This window comes from Culex quinquefasciatus, chromosome 3 (genome assembly GCF_015732765.1).
Source record: "Culex quinquefasciatus strain JHB chromosome 3, VPISU_Cqui_1.0_pri_paternal, whole genome shotgun sequence".
NCBI lineage: Eukaryota > Metazoa > Arthropoda > Insecta > Diptera > Culicidae > Culex > Culex quinquefasciatus.
The window spans coordinates 171,967,573-171,984,923 of record NC_051863.1 but is presented as its reverse complement, the minus strand read 5'-3'; the positions used below and the strand labels follow the sequence as shown (position 1 = coordinate 171,984,923).

The window sequence follows — 17,351 nt, the reverse complement described above, 5'->3', positions numbered from 1 at the left end:
TAAAATTATAAAATTATAAAATTATAAAATTATAAAATTATAAAATTATAAAATTATAAAATTATAAAATTATAAAATTATAAAATTATAAAATTATAAAATTATAAAATTATAAAATTATAAAATTATAAAATTATAAAATTATAAAATTATAAAATTATAAAATTATAAAATTATAAAATTGTAAAATTATAAAATTATAAAATTATAAAATTATAAAATTATAAAATTATAAAATTATAAAATTATAAAATTATAAAATTATAAAATTATAAAATTATAAAATTATAAAATTATAAAATTATAAAATTATAAAATTATAAAATTATAAAATCACAATATGGATTTTATTTCATTAATATGGGTATTTTTTCGCCAAATGTGGTTTTCACCTTATTTGGTTTTCGCCTTTTGAAACATTTTGCCTAATGAATTTTCGCCTTTTGTGATTTCGCCTTTCGAGTCTTCGCCAAACGTAGCTCTCCTAGGAGACTCGCAAAAAAAAAAATGTTTCCAAAAACTTCAAAATTTCCATGAAAATAATTTAATTTTCGTCAAAACTCACATAAAGTTCAACAATTTTTTTTTATATTTGCAGCTGTCTAAATTAATTTTTTTAATCGAAAATTTGCGTTTATTTAAAAAAATCGCTTCCTTGGCTTCCTTCCCCTTTTCATATTTCTGTAGAGAGCAACTGAAAAGTCTGCAGCAGCATCTGTAACTTGCGTAACTTGGAAACACTTCCAATTTGTTTATGTTATGAAATCGTGATTTCGGCGACTCTTAAGAGTGTTTTGTGTTTTCGTGTTCCGCGCCCAAACAGTTAAAATTCCGGTAAATTTCTACGGCAAACCACGGAACCATGAGCGATCAACCATCTTCCACGTCCGACCTCTCGGACAAGGACCGCCTCCGCATCGAGGCAAACCGCCAGCGAGCCCTGAATCTGCGGCTGGCCCGCCTAACGGCTCATCCGTACGGCGCGGCCAAATCCCGGCCGCCGGAAACGGCCGTGGCGGTCAAAAGTCACGGCGTCAACGTCATCAAAGTGTCCGGTTCCAAGTTCATCGACAGCGGGGGAGGTTTCCTGATCGAGCAACGAACGGGCGGTTCCAAGGAGGAGGAACCAAGCGTGGACGAAAAGGAACCGGAAGTGGACTCGGTTCCGCTGCCGGTGGAATTTGACGAGTGCTTGGAGTGCGGCGACCGGTTCGCCGATTCGTGGCTGATGGCCACGTTCGGGTACAAGGTTTGCGATGCCTGCCGGGACAACGATGGGAAGCATTCGTTAATTACGCGGACGGAAGCCAAGCAGGAGTATCTGCTGAAGGATTGCGACCTGGACAAGCGCGAACCGGTGCTGAAGTTTATCAGCCGCAAGAATCCGCACAACGTGCGCTGGGGCGAGATGAAACTTTACCTACACATCCAGATCGAAGAACGGGCGCTGCAGGTTTGGGGCTCGGAGGAGAATCTGGTCAAAGAGAAGGAACTGAGGGACGAGAAGCGGGAGGTCACCAAGGTCAAGAAGTACAACAAGCGGCTGAAGGAACTGCGGATGGACATGCGAAGCAGTCTGTACGATAAGCGGGAGACCAGTAAGGCACACACGCACGCCTGGGACGAGGACGAAGTTTACAATGAAGAGGAGGACACGTACACCCGGAAGTGTGAATCCTGCGGACATCAAGAAACGTACGAGAAGATGTAATTGCGTTTTTTCTGTTTATTTTTGATATTCTTTTGTTTTTCGTCACCGGTGAACATTTCTCAGTGCATATTTTGTAAGTTTAGCATTAAAACTGTTTATTCAATATAAGTTTTCTTTCCTAAATGTAACAACTAGTTGAAGCACGATGTTTGATTCTATCCGAAGTTTCTCCCCTCTAGTATGTAGTAAAGGTAAGAACAAGATTGTCCGTCAGGCCTGAACGCAAACGCAAAATTTTGCGCCTGTCATCATAGCCTGCCAGTCATCGACCATTGAACAAAGCAACCCCTGCAGATTGTTCGACTGACAGTTGATGGAAAAATCGAACTGGCACAGCGTTCTGCGTTCACCACTGCGTCGAACGGACTATCTTGTTCTTAGCTTAATAATCAATTTCCAAATTACCGTTGTTTGACTGCGCCAAAAAATCCTGAAAAAACAACACATTTTTTAGTAGGTAGATAGTAGTAGGTATTGCGCAGAAATAGACCAAATTTCCAACAAATGAAACTAAGGGTGCATAGCAACGAAGGAAGTTGTTATCTTCTTATTCCAAAATTGTCAAAATTATGGACCCAATCCTGCAACAACGGGATTGTAAAATTGGTCAAACTTTGTTGTTAATTACTTTGTGGACAGTACCCGTAGTTTTGAAGATACTTAAGTGTCTGTAACAAAAATCTGGGTGCAAAAGCTCTGGTTGATGTGCACCGTTAATTAAAAAAAAAAGTGCGAGTTGTCGAGCCCTTCAAATGATTTTATTGAACTTTTGTATTTAAGTCGAAAAATCTTATTCTTAGCTCTTGTTAAATGTTATCCAAGATTTTAAAATAGTGGAAAATCTTTGGGTTGTCGCCTAACATTCTCAAAAATGGCAATAACTGAAAAAGTGAAATACAGAAGAAAAATAAAACAACAATTATCAGCTATTGTATTTTAAATTTGAATAAATAAGAAACATGTTGAAACATTCAAAGTGTTGAAGAGGATTAAAATACTTCTAATATTTTGAAGAAGCCTTGCGTTAATATTTGGCACATAATTCTGGCATGAAACAGAAATAAAAAAAACTGATTTCAAACCTAATTTTTAAAAGAAAACTATCTATTCAAAAAACTTTCAATAACTATAGATTGTTACAGCTGTGCTACTGTAAAATAATTTAAAAATATCAATCTGTTTTCGAACTATGAGAACTTGCTTAAAACACTTTTTTAATACAATTTTCGATATTCAAAAATGCATAAGGCTTTCTAGTCACAAATTTACCAACACATTGAAAGTATGTTTACATGATAGCTGGACGTTTGTTTGCATCAGGTCAAGGCTGTATATCAAAGGTACTCGTCATCTTGCTTTGCATTAGTGTGAGTGCATGACTCCGTGCCACTAAAACCAAAACACTAACAAAAGAACAAAGGACCGTGCCAGGAAAACCAAAACATAAACAATGTCAATGTCAGTGGAGTGAGAGAGTCAGAGATAGCGATTTTGACAACCGCACTACTACACACTCAATCGCGAGTACCTTAGGTAGAAAGCCATGGCATCAGGTTTCCTATCTCTTTCTAGCAAAAGTTTTTTGTCAGGCGACTTCTACTCACATTGACTGGGCAGCCCGCCGGCGGTTCGCTGGTGGACCGCCAAACCGCTCTGGCGATCCGCCTGCGTTTGATTTGGCGGACCACGGGCGACCCGCTGGCGGATAAAATTTGCAACAATTTGGCGCACGATCAGTTTTTTTATCGTGACGTTGGTCCGCCAGCGACTCGCCCCGGGGTCGCCCAGGTTTGCCTTGAAATGTTTCACCCGCCGTTCATCCGCCCCACATACGCCGTTTTGTATGGTTCAACCGCCCCTATAGGATGGTCCGCCAGCAAGTCGCCCTCGATACGCCTCCCATAGAAAGTTCATCCGCCTAAAAAGCCCCAACCGCCGCGGCTCGCCCTCGACCCGCCTTTCATATACGGTTCGTCCGCCCCTGTAAGATGGTCCGCCAGTGGCTCGCCCCCGATCCGCCCCCTATATAAAGTTCATCCGCCCAAAAAGCCCCAACCGCCTTGGCTCGCCCTTGATGCGCCATTCATATACGGTACAGCCGCCCCTGTAGGTTGGTTCGCCAGCGAGTCGCCCTTGATACGCCCCCCATATTAGATTCATCCGCAAAAAAGCCCCACCGCCTTGACTCGCCCTTGATGCGCCTTTCATATACGGTACAGCCGCCCCTATAGGATGGTCCGCCAGCGAGTCGCCCTCGATACGCCTCCCATAGAAAGTTCATCCGCCTAAAAAGCCCCAACCGCCGTGGCTCGCCCTCAACCCGCCTTTCATATACGGTTCATCCGCCCCTGTAAGATGGTCCGCCAGCGGGTCGCCCCCGATCCGCCCCCTATATAAAGTTCATCCGCCCAAAAAGCCCCAACCGCCTTGGCTCGCCCTTGATGCGCCTTTAATATACGATACAGCCGCTCCTGTAGGTTGGTTCACCAGCGAGTCGCCCTTGATACGCCCCCCATATAAAATTCATCCGCCCAAAAAGCCCCAACCGCCTTGGCTCGTCCTTGATGCGCCTTTCATATACGGTACAACCGCCCCTGTAAGATGGTCCGCTAGCGGATCGCCCCCGATCCGCCCACTATATAAAGTTCATCCGCCCAAAAAGCCCCAACCGCCTTGGCTCGCCCTTGATGCGCCTCTCATATACGGTTCAGCCGCCCCTGTAGGTTGGTTCGCCAGCGGGTCGCCCTTGATACGCTCCCCATATAAAGTTCATCCACCCAAAATGCCCCAACCGCCTTGGCCCGCCCTCGATTCGCCTTTCATACATATTTCATCCGCCCACGCAGAATACCCGTTCAGGTGTCTTCAGGATTCTGATAGTGTTTTTTCAAGTTCATCTAAAACTGAAAAAAACATAAAGTGCCTTATATAGAAATGCAGATCTTTGTAGATTCTTGTGTGCTAAAATTTAGAAATAAAACAAAAATATGAAAAAAAACATAATTTTCAAAAAAAAATTGTTCTCAATACATCTTACGTGCGTTGTTAGTTCACTTAGGTGAAATGATGAAAAAAATAAAGAAACAAAATAATATATTGATAAGCAAACTTGTTGCGAAGATTTTCCATTTCCTGCAAATAAAAATAATTCTTTAACTAATTCTTAAAAACTAAATTATTTAAAATGTTCATGTATTATTGGTACTTACATATAAACAGTCAACGTATTGAATGTTAACAATTCATACTCTAATCTAATAAAACACAAGCGCAGCTAATCCGAAGAAAGTATCCTAGTAGATTACACCCCATGTTCTTTCTTGTCATTCAATTTGATCATATATTGTATGGGGGAATGGTAGATATGAATATAAAAATAAATCTTACAGTGAAAAGATAAATACAGTAAATTTAAAGATGATTCCGGGAAGCTGCAAAACAAACAACTTTAATTAAAAAGACAAATGCTCCAGATGGTTCCATTGCTGAAAGAAAAGGAATAGGATAAGGAAGGATATAAACATTTAAATAAATCATCTAGTGAATAGATAAATGTAGGCATTAAAATTGAAGAAGATTCCCGGAAGCTGGAAGAAAGATAATTATATTTTAAAGACAAATTCTTCAGATGGTTCCATTGCTATTTCAGTAACTGTCGTTAGTCCATGAAATTTGATCATATATGGTATGGAGGAATGGTAGAAAAAAGGACAAGGAATAGGAATGATATAAACATCCAAATAAATCAAATGAAGAATAGATAAATACATATAAGCAGTTCATTTATAAATGATCCAGGAAGCTGTATAAAAAATAAAACAAAATTTTTAATGATATTGTTGCCGCTGAACTGATAATTGAAAATAATTGAAATGACTTCCTACCCATGTCCTGCATCATGCACACCAAAAAAACTTCAAACAAAAGAAAGACAAAAATCGCTGCTGCACCACTAATTGCCTCCACTGCTGGCACTGAACCCGCAACCTTTGGAGTGTTAACATTCACACAAAAAAACATTAACATTAATTGAGTAAACATTGGCACAAAATCCGCTTTGTAAATGCCACCTCGATACTCTTCAAGAGGTTTCCCTGGGAAAGATATACTTTTTACCAAAATGTACACCAAATTTCCATACAAACATACAAATAAGAACAAATCAAATCATAACAACAATGAAACATATCAAATTCTAAGTATTCCAAATGTTTGCACATCAGCCAACAATATTTATAAGGGGTGTCACATAAATTACACCAACAATAACGATTATTCTTGCAAAACAACCTTCAACCACTATTTCAAACGCACTTCAACTGTTTGTTTACATAAGTAAACAATCTAAACAACACAACACTTCTCCCAACACAAACTTAACAATGAAAATCAGCAGCCGCCGATTAAAAACAACACCCACCGAAGCTCGTTGAAAACTGACTGAAATGTCAAATTCGAAATAAATTCCTTCAGATGCAAACCGCCACGGCAATCAGCCTTTGGCTCGCCGCGGCGGTTGATGGGCGAACGATATTGAAACATTTCAGCGATCAGTTTGAACCGCCCAGGCGATGCGCCCATGGCACGCCAAGGCGGATGGAGGGCGGACGAAATTGAAAAATTTCAAATGTCAAATTTCAACCGCCCAGGCGGCCCGCCCTCGGTTCGCCAGGGCGGTTCTAGGGCGGACCACACGATCAGTAACGGCCGCCGATGCGTAACGTCCGCACTGAGTTAATGTGGGGCATGGTTGGGTTTTCAGTGTAGAAAGCCTTATACATTGTGGCACCCTGTTTTTTGCGGTGAGAAAATTGATGCATTTGCAAAACAGTTCCAGCTGTCAAAATGCGTTTGCGCCCTTTTCAAGTTTTGCTCCAGATTTTTTTTTGTTTTGTTTTTTATATAATACTAAAATTTTATCAAAATACCTCATTTTTGGAAAAAAAACCCAACACGGGATTTTGAAAAAAATATAGTGTTTTACAAAAAAAAAAAAACTATTTTAAATACATACCAGTTTTTGCACGTTTGATACCCATATTTAAAATAATGAAGTTTTTTTATATTTCGAAACTTGGGTATATTATGCTAAGTTAATTTTTTATGCTAGGTTAAGTTTTTTTTTCCGAAAAAATACGTTATTTTCTTAAATTTTTCGAGTATTCATCAAAGTATTCATGCTTTGAAACTTATGGTATGGATTTTTTTTTGTTTTTTTCATTTAAAGCTCACAGCAAATTCTGATGTTCGTTTTCAGTCAATATTTACTGAAAACTGCACTACTGAAATTTTCAGTTAGTTTTTCGCTGATCTTCATTTAAAATTTGTTAAAGTTTGCTGAAATTTCAGCAAGTTTACTGAAAATTTCAGTATAGCCGATTTCAGTAAATTTAACTGAATTCAGTAATGAGAAATTGATGTGGTACACGCTTTGAATTTCGAAATAAAAAAAAGATTATTTGAAGTTTTCAATTACACTGAAACTTCGTTGGATTGACACCAATTGTTGTCAAACGAACGGGGTCACTTTTTAGTTTGACACTTACTATCAATCGTTTGATTTGAAAGTAAATGTGATTCCCGTGTAAAAAGTGACAGTTCGTCACTTTGTTTGACTTTGTTAAACCAACAATTATGCGTAGAACGGCAGTTGACTCACCTTTCCTTCTTTTCTCCAACCACTCGTCATCATGCATTCCTTCCACTTAATAACGATGCAACACAAATTTTGGTTATTTTTTCCATCCTTTTCATATTCAGCTACGAATTGGTTTGTTTGTTTGTTGTACACAACGACTACCACGAACATTTTGCCGCCCTCACTGCGCTCAATTACTGCTTCGTTCCTTCTTCTCCGCTGGATCCGATCCACCTTCTACTCCTGCACCACTATTTCCCCCATCATCTGCGCTGCCTGTCTCCTCTTCCGTCGCTTTACTGCCGGGCTCCTTGATTTGCTGGCGCTCCTTGATGGCCTCCCGGACAATGTCGGTTAGGTCCTGCGGTTCGGCGTAGCACATTTTCGTTCCTGCAACCGAGGGAAAGAGGTGTGAGGGTTTCTTTCGTGCACTTCATCAAATAAAACAACGATTGTTAAGTTGTTTTACCTAATCTCACAGCGTTCTATCGCGTCTTTATTTTCGTAATCTGTGTCCGGTACAATTTTCAACCAACAAAACAACTTAACAATCGTCATCTTATTTCTATCTCGTCTAGGCATCGTCAAACGGGCTCCGCTGCGCTGGCCCTCCAGCTCCGGCCTGGGCTCGCCTCTGCCGCTCCAGCGCCGCGTCCCGTTCCAGCTCCAGCTGGGTCGGAATCTGAGCGATACTGTAGTACACGTAGAACCCGAACACGAGCAGCACGCCGAGGCCAAAGTAGAACCGTGAACCTCCGAGCGTGTCGCGCGGAACCGACGACTGGTCGTGCGACTTGTACCCCCGGAAGCTGTCGTCCTCGCGGGCGCCCTGGATGGGAGGTTCAGCCGACGATTTGCCGCGCTGTGACCCGGAACTGGAATTGGAGGACCACGACGAGGACGAGGGACCAGAGCCGCCAGAGCCTGACGAACCTGCTGCAGCTGCGCCGGCGGCACCAGCCGAGTACTTACCGTCCGTTTTGTGGGTCACGCCCATGATCTGGCCCGGAGTGTCCTCCTCGAGTTCAGCGTAAGCCTGGAAAAGGAAAGAGGATGTTAGTACACAGGTGACAAACTACGTGGTTCAAGCTGACCTGCACCAGCGCCTTCTGCTGACTGCTCAGCTTGGTCGGAATCTGTATCTTGAGGTGCACGTAATGATCGCCCGACCCGTAACTGTTGACCCGCTTCAGTCCCTTGCCCTTGAGGGTGATGCGCGTATGTGACGACGTTCCCGGCACGACCTGGATCGTCTGGTCTTCGTACACGCCCTGCACGCGGATCGTTCCCCCGAGCAGCGCCTGCGACAGGCTGATGTTGGCCTCGGTGTGCACGTCCGAGCCGTCCCGCCGGAAGTAGCGACTCTTCTCAACGCTGAAAAGAGTCAGAAAGGTCAACAACCTTTCAAAAACCACCTCAAAATCTACTCACTTGAACGTGATAAACAGCTCCTTGTTACCCACGGCCATCCGCACCGTCTGTCCGTCCTCGACCCCCGCCGGCACCGGCACCGTGACCCGCTTCCGCTGCACCGTCTGCCCCTTGCCGCCACACTCCAAGCACGGATACTTGATGTACATCCGCGTGCCCTGGCAGTACCGACACGTCGAACGCATCACAAACGGCCCCGTCGAAATCGTCTCCATGCCCGTCCCGTTGCAGTACTGACACTTGCCCGGCTTCGTGCCCGGCTCGCACCTCGACCCGGTGCACTTCGGGCACGTGTCCACCACGTTCACGTCGATGTCTTTGTTCACGCCGCGCGCCGCCTGCGCAAAGGTCAGGTTCATCATCACCTCCTGGGCGCCGCCAAAACCGAACCGCGAATCGCTAAAGTCGTCGAAGCCACCGGCCTTGAAGCCACCGTCGCCGAAAATCTTCCGGAATAGCTCCTCCGGATCGATGGTGCTGCGGAACTGCCAGTTCTGGGAGAAGCCCTGTGGACCGCGACCAGCGCCCGGATGGCCACCGCCGCCGGCGCGGCCCATCTGTTCCGACGTTTGGCCGAACGTGTCGTACTCGCGCCGTTTGGTGTCATCGCTCAGGACCTGGGGGAATTAAATAAATAATAAATAACTCTTAAATTCTGAAATTCTTAAATTCTTAAATTCTTAAATTCTGAAATTCTAAAATTCTTAAATTCTTAAATTCTTAAATTCTTAAATTCTTAAATTCTTAAATTCTTAAATTCTTAAATTCTTAAATTCTAAAATTCTAAAATTCTAATATTCTTAAATTCTTAAATTCTTAAATTCTTAAATTCTTAAATTCTTAAATTCTTAAATTCTTAAATTCTTAAATTCTTAAATTCTTAAATTCTTAAATTCTTAAATTCTTAAATTCTTAAATTCTTAAATTCTTAAATTCTTAAATTCTTAAATTCTTAAATTCTTAAATTCTTAAATTCTTAAATTCTTAAATTCTTAAATTCTTAAATTCTTAAATTCTTAAATTCTTAAATTCTTAAATTCTTAAATTCTTAAATTCTTAAATTCTTAAATTCTTAAATTCTTAAATTCTTAAATTCTTAAATTCTTAAATTCTTAAATTCTTAAATTCTTAAATTCTTAAATTCTTAAATTCTTAAATTCTTAAATTCTTAAATTCTTAAATTCTTAAATTCTTAAATTCTTAAATTCTTAAATTCTTAAATTCTTAAATTCTTAAATTCTTAAATTCTTAAATTCTTAAATTCTTAAATTCTTAAATTCTTAAATTCTTAAATTCTTAAATTCTTAAATTCTTAAATTCTTAAATTCTTAAATTCTTAAATTCTTAAATTCTTAAATTCTTAAATTCTTAAATTCTTAAATTCTTAAATTCTTAAATTCTTAAATTCTTAAATTCTTAAATTCTTAAATTCTTAAATTCTTAAATTCTTAAATTCTTAAATTCTTAAATTCTTAAATTCTTAAATTCTTAAATTCTTAAATTCTTAAATTCTTAAATTCTTAAATTCTTAAATTCTTAAATTCTTAAATTCTTAAATTCTTAAATTCTTAAATTCTTAAATTCTTAAATTCTTAAATTCTTAAATTCTTAAATTCTTAAATTCTTAAATTCTTAAATTCTTAAATTCTTAAATTCTTAAATTCTTAAATTCTTAAATTCTTAAATTCTTAAATTCTTAAATTCTTAAATTCTTAAATTCTTAAATTCTTAAATTCTTAAATTCTTAAATTCTTAAATTCTTAAATTCTTAAATTCTTAAATTCTTAAATTCTTAAATTCTTAAATTCTTAAATTCTTAAATTCTTAAATTCTTAAATTCTTAAATTCTTAAATTCTTAAATTCTTAAATTCTTAAATTCTTAAATTCTTAAATTCTTAAATTCTTAAATTCTTAAATTCTTAAATTCTTAAATTCTTAAATTCTTAAATTCTTAAATTCTTCAATTCTTCAATTCTTCAATTCTTAAATTCTTAAATTCTTAAATTCTTAAATTCTTAAATTCTTAAATTCTCAAATTTTTCAATTCAAAAATGCAAGGTTTTTTTTTTCGTTTCGTTTTCGTTTTACGGAGCAAGGTGGGGGACGCGGCCTCAAGTCAGTCCAAGTCCGGTTTCTTGTGGAAAAAAGGGTAGTGGCCGAACTAGTATTGCATACCAAATGAACACCACCGGAAGATATAGGGGATCGGGAGGGGGGAGGTGAAAGAAAATTAGTGTTGATGTGAGTAGTAAGAACTTGGATGATTTGAGCAGTTACGGTAATCTAAGTTTAACACTGAATAAAGAAAATCTGAAATTGTGATTCAAAGTAAGAAGGCCCGGCATAAATTAAATTATTAGTTAATTAAATAAGAAAATGTAACTAATCGGAGATCTATACAAAAGAAACCTATGATGTATTCCAAATTTAAAGGAAATAAAAATACTAGAGAAAAAAGATGAAAACTAACTGCCGACCTGTCACGTCCGTCAATAGTCTTGTCGTACATTACAACTAGAAACAGATCTGCCAATGAAATGTTACACTTCGTTCAAATCAACTAATCATTTAAGTCCAATTATTCATCTACGGAAAACTATCTAACTTTAATCAACAACCTAAACTAAACTGTCTGAAAGTAAATTTAATCTCAAATCCCCGAATGTTTTATTATAACGCCAAATAAGGTAAAGGATCTTGTTTTTAAACCAGTCTTGCCGCTTCCAAAAACCAATAAACATAAATGAACAGTTCATAAGTTGAACACTAGTAATTAAGACGACTATTTCATGCCATTCATTTCATTAGGGCATAGAGCTTTGCAAACAAGAGTGCGTCTCTATTATACCTTATGTAAACTGTCATTTGAGTGAAGGAGACACACTCCTGTTCACAAAACCCATGCGCCCTTTTGAAATGTTAGGCTCCATTTGATCGTCAAGGCTCCAGTAGACCCTCGATTCGCAACAATGGTCGATACAACCGAGACTCTATGGAAATTTTGACATATCAAAATGCTACGTAATAATATTTTTTTTAAATAAATTTCAAAATCTATTCTATCCTACAATGCCTAGAAGAGGCCTCTGTTTCTGTTGTGAGTAAGCGCTGGTTTCAGAGTTCATTTTTCAATTTAAAAGGGGTGGGAGACGACTAATTTGCTTCATGAACTCCTACTCGGCCTTGGGACCACCTCTTAAGACACTGATGGCTCCTAGCTAGGAATTAAACCTAGACACAGCGTCGAGGCCCGCTTCGCATGGCAAAAATGTTGGCTGGGGGGAAGTGATATTATCACGAAATTTTATTTTAAAGCCAACATTGCTAACGGCGTCGAGGTCCTTACTCATGCCCAAGGAAAAATGCAAGGTTTTTTTTTATAAATTAAGTATTCAATAAATTTAAGACTACCAAAATTAAAAAGTTCGAAAATTAAAAAATTGGAAAATTTTAAATCTTCAAAGCTAGTCAAAAATTTGGGGATCAAATATAAAAATATATTTAAAATAAAAAAAAATCGAAAAATTTGAAAATCATAACATTAAAATTTTGAAATTATAATTTAGAAAAATTAAAAATCAGAAATCTTAAAATTTTCATTCGGAAACTCAAAAATGCAAGGATTTATAACATTTAGTTGAAAAAATAAGGCTTCAGAAAATTAAAAAAATATATAATTCAGAAGTTATAAAAGTATAAATTAAAGATTTTTAATTTCAAGCTCAAAAATATAAATATTTAAAAATAAAAAAATCTACTCGCCCCCCCCCCCCTCCCTTCTTTAAAATTGGTCCGAAAAATCAGGGGCCAAAAAAATATTTTTGTTAAATCAGGGCCCCTCGACTTTGGTCAGAGTCGAGGAACATAAACTTCAAAAAATAATTGCGACGGTCTTAAACAAAATTAAAAAAAACTCGAAGATTTTAACATTCAAGCTTAAAATTTCATGGATTTATTTTTTTTTTAAATTATCAAGGATTCAAGAAATTCTTTCCGAAGTTTGAAAATACAAATAATTAAAAAATTGAGGAATTAAAAATAAAAAAAAACAAAATTGAACACAATAATTTAAGAATCTAGAAAATAAAAAATCAGGAAATTTTTAAATTAAAAATATCAAAAGGTTTACAAAAAATAAAAACACTGGTAATACTCGATTTTTCGAAGTCCTCGTCAAAATTACAATCCGGGTCATCCTTTATTTGAATTAAATTTTTTTTTTTTTTTTTTTTTTTTTGGGAGGGTGGTCCAGACGCACATCGTTGATGTTGAAACCTCTAAACTGGGCCCTCGTCCTCTCACGTCCGTCAGTAGTCAGTAGTGACCATTTACGTCAAAGGATCCGTAGTTCCTCGATTCGCAACAATGGTCGATACAACCATAATCCGAAAACCGTTAGTTCAACAGATTAACGAATTTTGTCCGATATCATTTCATTATTGATTGATCGAGACTCTATGGACAATTTGACATAAAAAAACGCCTAGTATTCTATAAAATCAAAGTTTATTGACAGCATTACTCCTACTTAATAATTGCAACTAACTTAAACATCAAATAGATTTGGAAAGGATACAGATTTATTTTAAATACTAATGCTAAGCAACCAATCAATTGTACTATCCTGAAGTCCCAACCTAAATCCCACATTGTGATAGTGAAAAAGTCAAAGAAGCAGCGGTGTCTTGTGCAATTGTGATATTTTTACTACCGGAGAACAACCTAGTTCACGAAGACAGCTTATCGGTCAACGCTTAAGCCCTGGGGCTGCGACAAAGCGAGTTCTCATAGCATGAAGTGGTGTCCATAGTGCTTATAAAAAAGAATGTATACCCAAATTTTAACTAATGCACTAGGATCAAATCATGCCCCTTGACTTTACAAGGCCCAGGGGAATTCAATTCATGTTTATTTGTAGTAGTAATCATGTAGCAATTTGCTTAACTAATGACAAAATGCAGAGTTTTGCAAATCCCGACAGCTACAAAATATTTCAGATACAATCATTGGATGAAAAAAATTCAGTACATTTAAATTGATTAAGCGCAAGCAAAAAAAAACTGTTCAAATCCGGATAATCGAATTACGAAATTTTAATTTACCTCAAAATTTGTCAGTCCAGAATCGATTGTTTTGAGTGTTTTGATTACCCGAAATCCCATACAAACCTTGACCTAGTCAAACTTTGAATAATCAAGTTTGGACTAAGAATTTAAGAATTTTCGATTTTGTAATTTTTGAATTTCTGAATTTGAGTAAAAAAATTTAGAATTTTTACATTTTGACTTTTTTTTTATTAATATTCCAATCTGTTCATGTTTTCTCCGAAGAATTTCAAGAATTTTGAGCACAACAACAACACCAACAACAAAACTTTCAAGATAAGGCCAAACAAAGCCACAAACCGGCTAGTCCTGTTCAGCTTCCATCCCGTTACATAATCCACCCTCTCGTCCCCGTCCTCACCTCGTACGCCTCCGACACCTCCTGGAACTTCCGGCTCGCGTCCGGATCGTCCTTGTTGGTGTCCGGGTGGTACTTTTTCGCCAGCTGATAGTACGACTTTTTGATTTCCTTCGGCGAAGAATTCTTCGCCACCCCCAGAATGCTGTAGTAGTCCTTCTTCTGCAACACCCGGCCGGTGCTGATTTGCCGCACCTGGATCACATCTGCGGACACGAAGAAGGATGCCGTTAGTCGCGGATTCCCTAACCCTAGTTTTGCTGTGGCAGGTGATGATGTAATCTGGAGGCAACTTTCACCTCCCCTTTGCGGCCACCCAAAACTAAACTCACCCTGGCTCTTGTCGGCGGCCAACAGTCCCGCTGTTCGGCTCTGGCTAAAGATCCCGTCCGTCCCACTAAGCCCGCGACAGTGTGAACATCGGCCCTGGCCACCGGACCCGGCCAAACTGCTAGCTGGCCTTGCGAGAATCTGCTTGCCGGTGAGGAATTTTAGACTTCGCTGCAGCAAGCCTCGGGTGTTCATTTTAATTTAAGCAAAAAGAAGATACGCGACACTTGATTCCTACGGTTTTCAACACCGGACCACGCACTTACTGGACAACGGAGTCCAGAACCATCGGAGGATTTGTTACGACGGTCAAAAGAAATTACGCGAAACTCTCTCGGCGATGATCACGGACGGTCAGCCGAAAACATGCGGATTTGACAGTTCGACAGCGAGGGCGGCTGTTTTTAATTTGAGCCGCCCGGCGGCAAACATTAAATGTCAGGGGGTAGGAAAGTTGAGGTTTTCATTCAAAAAAAATATAACACCCAAAGAAATTTTTCCGGGGCACTCGAAAAACGAAATTCTTAATTTTGACCTCCTAGACCAGGGGTGCCCAACCTTTTGGCCCTGCGGGCCAAATTTGTTGTTTCAAAAGCGTTGGCGGGCCGGATAGTTTTCGTTGACGAAAAACAGATGATTACATTTTTAAATAAATCTTACTCAATTTTTATCCTTAATATTTCAAGTTACAAAGAATGCTGAAGAAGGAGGATGCACATTGCACACAAACTTCAAATGAATCTCGATTTCTGTGTTATTTTTCCTACAAGGCTCTTTAAAATTCAAAATTTTGCTTTTGAAAAAATCAGTTTTAATTGTTATTCTTCTAAAATGATTACTTCATTAATAAGGCTTTCTAGGCCCAGTGAAAAAAATATAATTTAACTCAAAAATGACGAACTCCTCGTCACAGTGTCCTGATGCAAACAATGATCGAGCTGTAGCTGTCACAGCCCTGCGAAGTATGTTGGCTGACATATCGGGCAGTCAGTCAAAAAAACTAGCTAGAAGTCGCCTGACAAAAAACTTTTGCTAGAAAGAGATAGGAAACCTGATGCAAACAAACGTCCAGCTGTCATGTGAACATACTTTGCATGTGTTGGTAAATTTCTGACTAGAAAGCCTTATGTTGTACCAAAGATTTTTATTTGAATCAACAAAACAATTTGTTGATTTGAAAATCAAGACTTTTGTTGAATCAACGCTAATAGTCAAGGAACTTTTTCAAAACAACAAAAGCTTTTTGTGGAATTAAGAAAATCAAGGTTTGTTTCAACGCAAAATCGGCGTTGATTATATTCAACAAAAAATTTGTTGAATCGAACCTCGTACAGGCTGATTCTATAAAATATTTTTCTGCGTGTATGCAAAAAAATAAATTGACAAGACAACATTTTTTCGATGGATCAACTATGGTTTAATTGTGAAAAATTGAATTGGGTACTAAAGTAAAAAAACACGATTAAAAACCATTTCTGATCACATTTTTCATATTAATGCAAAATTTTTTTTTTACAAGACAACATTTTTTCGATGGATCAACTATGGTCCCCTTGGAACGAGCTGTCAAGTAGGAGCTTTTCTGTCAAGAAGGACCGCGAGGTTAATTTTTCAAAATTGATTTAAAAATCCATTTTAAACTCTTTGTTCTCGTACAAAGGGTCATTGTACTCAGAAAAATAAGCTTTATCGCTGTAAACAATAATATCAGCAATCTAAGCTTCATTTTAGGATTCAATTGAAAATCCGGAAACAGATCCAGCAGCAATTTGTATAGAGGAGAAAAATCGTGACGTCAGAAATGAACTCAAATCACTTAAAGTTCATTTTGTGAGTGACTTTAACAGTTTGGCCTAGTTTGATAGCTAAATTGTCCCCCAGTTTTCTGTGGGAGAGAAAAGGAGGCGAATACTTTATGAATATCATACTTGTTAAAATTCCTAGCCTCAAAATTTTGTCGCGAGTTGCTTTTCTCCTCTATAGAGGAGAAAACCGTGACGTCAGAAATGAACTCAAGTCACTCAAAGTTCATTTTGTGAGTGGCTTTAACGTTTTGGCCTAGTTTGACAGCTACCTCGTTCCCAGGTTTTCTGTGGGAGAGAAAAGGAGGCGAATACTTTATGAAAATCATACCTGTCGAAATTCCTAGCCTCAAATCTTTGTCGCGAGTTGCTTTTCTCCTCTATTGATGTTCTGCTTGCAAAAGACAATCGAGCTGTCAAATCTGAAACATACACTTTCTGTGAAATTGCTGTGAAGTTTACCATGGCACTTCGGAAAGTTTAACTCCATGTTGCACGCACACACTCTCACTTTTAATTTCTCGATACAAAGTTCACACTTACTCCCAAACCTTTGATTTTTAGTAAATGTGAGTCCTGTGTAAATAAAAAGTAACTTTGTCAAACCAACGAGGTCAAACAAAAATCATCAAACGAAAAAGTTTTTTTCTCTCCGTGTCAGTCTGTTTTGCTCTGCCAAATTTTGCGCGCGCAATTTTAAAAACAAGTTGTTTTTTAAATGGTTGTCTTAATTAAATTAACTTAGTGCTTATGAGCTTTCTCTAGGAAATATTTCTTGTTGTATCCTGTTGTTTTGGGATCAATGTTTCTTATTAAGTGAACTAATTCATCAACTTAAGTGATTTCCCATATGCCTTAAAAGCTTTAGTGTTAGTGTTTTTGAAAAATTGATAATTTTATGGAAATTTTGAAAGTTTTAGTGTGATATTGAAATAATGTGAACATCTCCTGCATACCCATAAAGGTAAGCCAAGT

At 38.0% G+C, this 17,351-nt stretch overlaps 2 protein-coding genes and 1 long non-coding RNA gene across 4 annotated transcripts in view; 2 read left to right on the top strand and 1 right to left on the bottom strand.

The window, feature by feature from the left end:
* Nucleotides 1–754: 754 nt before the first annotated feature.
* Nucleotides 755–1,851, top strand: LOC6039271 (DNA repair protein complementing XP-A cells homolog). The gene has a single exon (XM_001848855.2). The coding sequence runs from the start codon at nt 863–865 to the stop codon at nt 1,709–1,711; it is 849 nt and encodes a 282-aa protein (XP_001848907.2). The 5' UTR covers nt 755–862; the 3' UTR covers nt 1,712–1,851.
* LOC6039273 (protein tumorous imaginal discs, mitochondrial) lies at nt 1,789–14,962 on the bottom strand. Of its 2 annotated transcripts, XR_005278410.1 has the most exons (7): nt 14,577–14,962; nt 14,248–14,450; nt 8,781–9,397; nt 8,444–8,723; nt 8,322–8,385; nt 7,371–7,739; nt 1,789–2,141 (listed from the first exon to the last, which is right to left on the bottom strand). XR_005278410.1 is itself a non-coding variant. In XM_038262398.1 (5 exons), exons 1-5 carry the CDS (start codon nt 14,767–14,769, stop codon nt 7,924–7,926), a joined length of 1,755 nt encoding a protein of 584 aa, XP_038118326.1. In that variant the 5' UTR covers nt 14,770–14,962; the 3' UTR covers nt 7,805–7,923. The 2 variants fall into 2 exon arrangements, 1 of the variants encoding a protein (XP_038118326.1); XM_038262398.1 differs by lacking the exons at nt 1,789–2,141; nt 7,371–7,739 and having other exon boundaries at nt 7,805–8,385.
* Nucleotides 14,963–17,156: 2,194 nt separating this feature from the next.
* The window catches only part of LOC119768613, a 32,102-nt gene continuing 31,907 nt past the window's right edge, over nt 17,157–17,351 (top strand). The window contains exon 1 of the long non-coding RNA XR_005278103.1: nt 17,157–17,340. This is a non-coding gene — a long non-coding RNA (uncharacterized LOC119768613). The remainder of the gene's footprint in view (nt 17,341–17,351) is intronic.

Bases quoted from the DNA above. Each gene is read 5' to 3' on its own strand.
- LOC6039271 (XM_001848855.2), top strand. From the start codon at position 863: ATGAGCGATCAACCATCTTCCACGTCCGACCTCTCGGACAAGGACCGC.
- LOC6039273 (XM_038262398.1), bottom strand. From the start codon at position 14,769: ATGAACACCCGAGGCTTGCTGCAGCGAAGTCTAAAATTCCTCACCGGC. The intron at 9,398-14,247 runs GTGAGGACGGGG...TAATTCCCCCAG, and splicing joins AGGTGTCGGAGGCGTACGAG to GTCCTGAGCGATGACACCAA. The intron at 8,724-8,780 runs GTGAGTAGATTT...GACTCTTTTCAG, and splicing joins GAGCTGTTTATCACGTTCAA to CGTTGAGAAGAGTCGCTACT.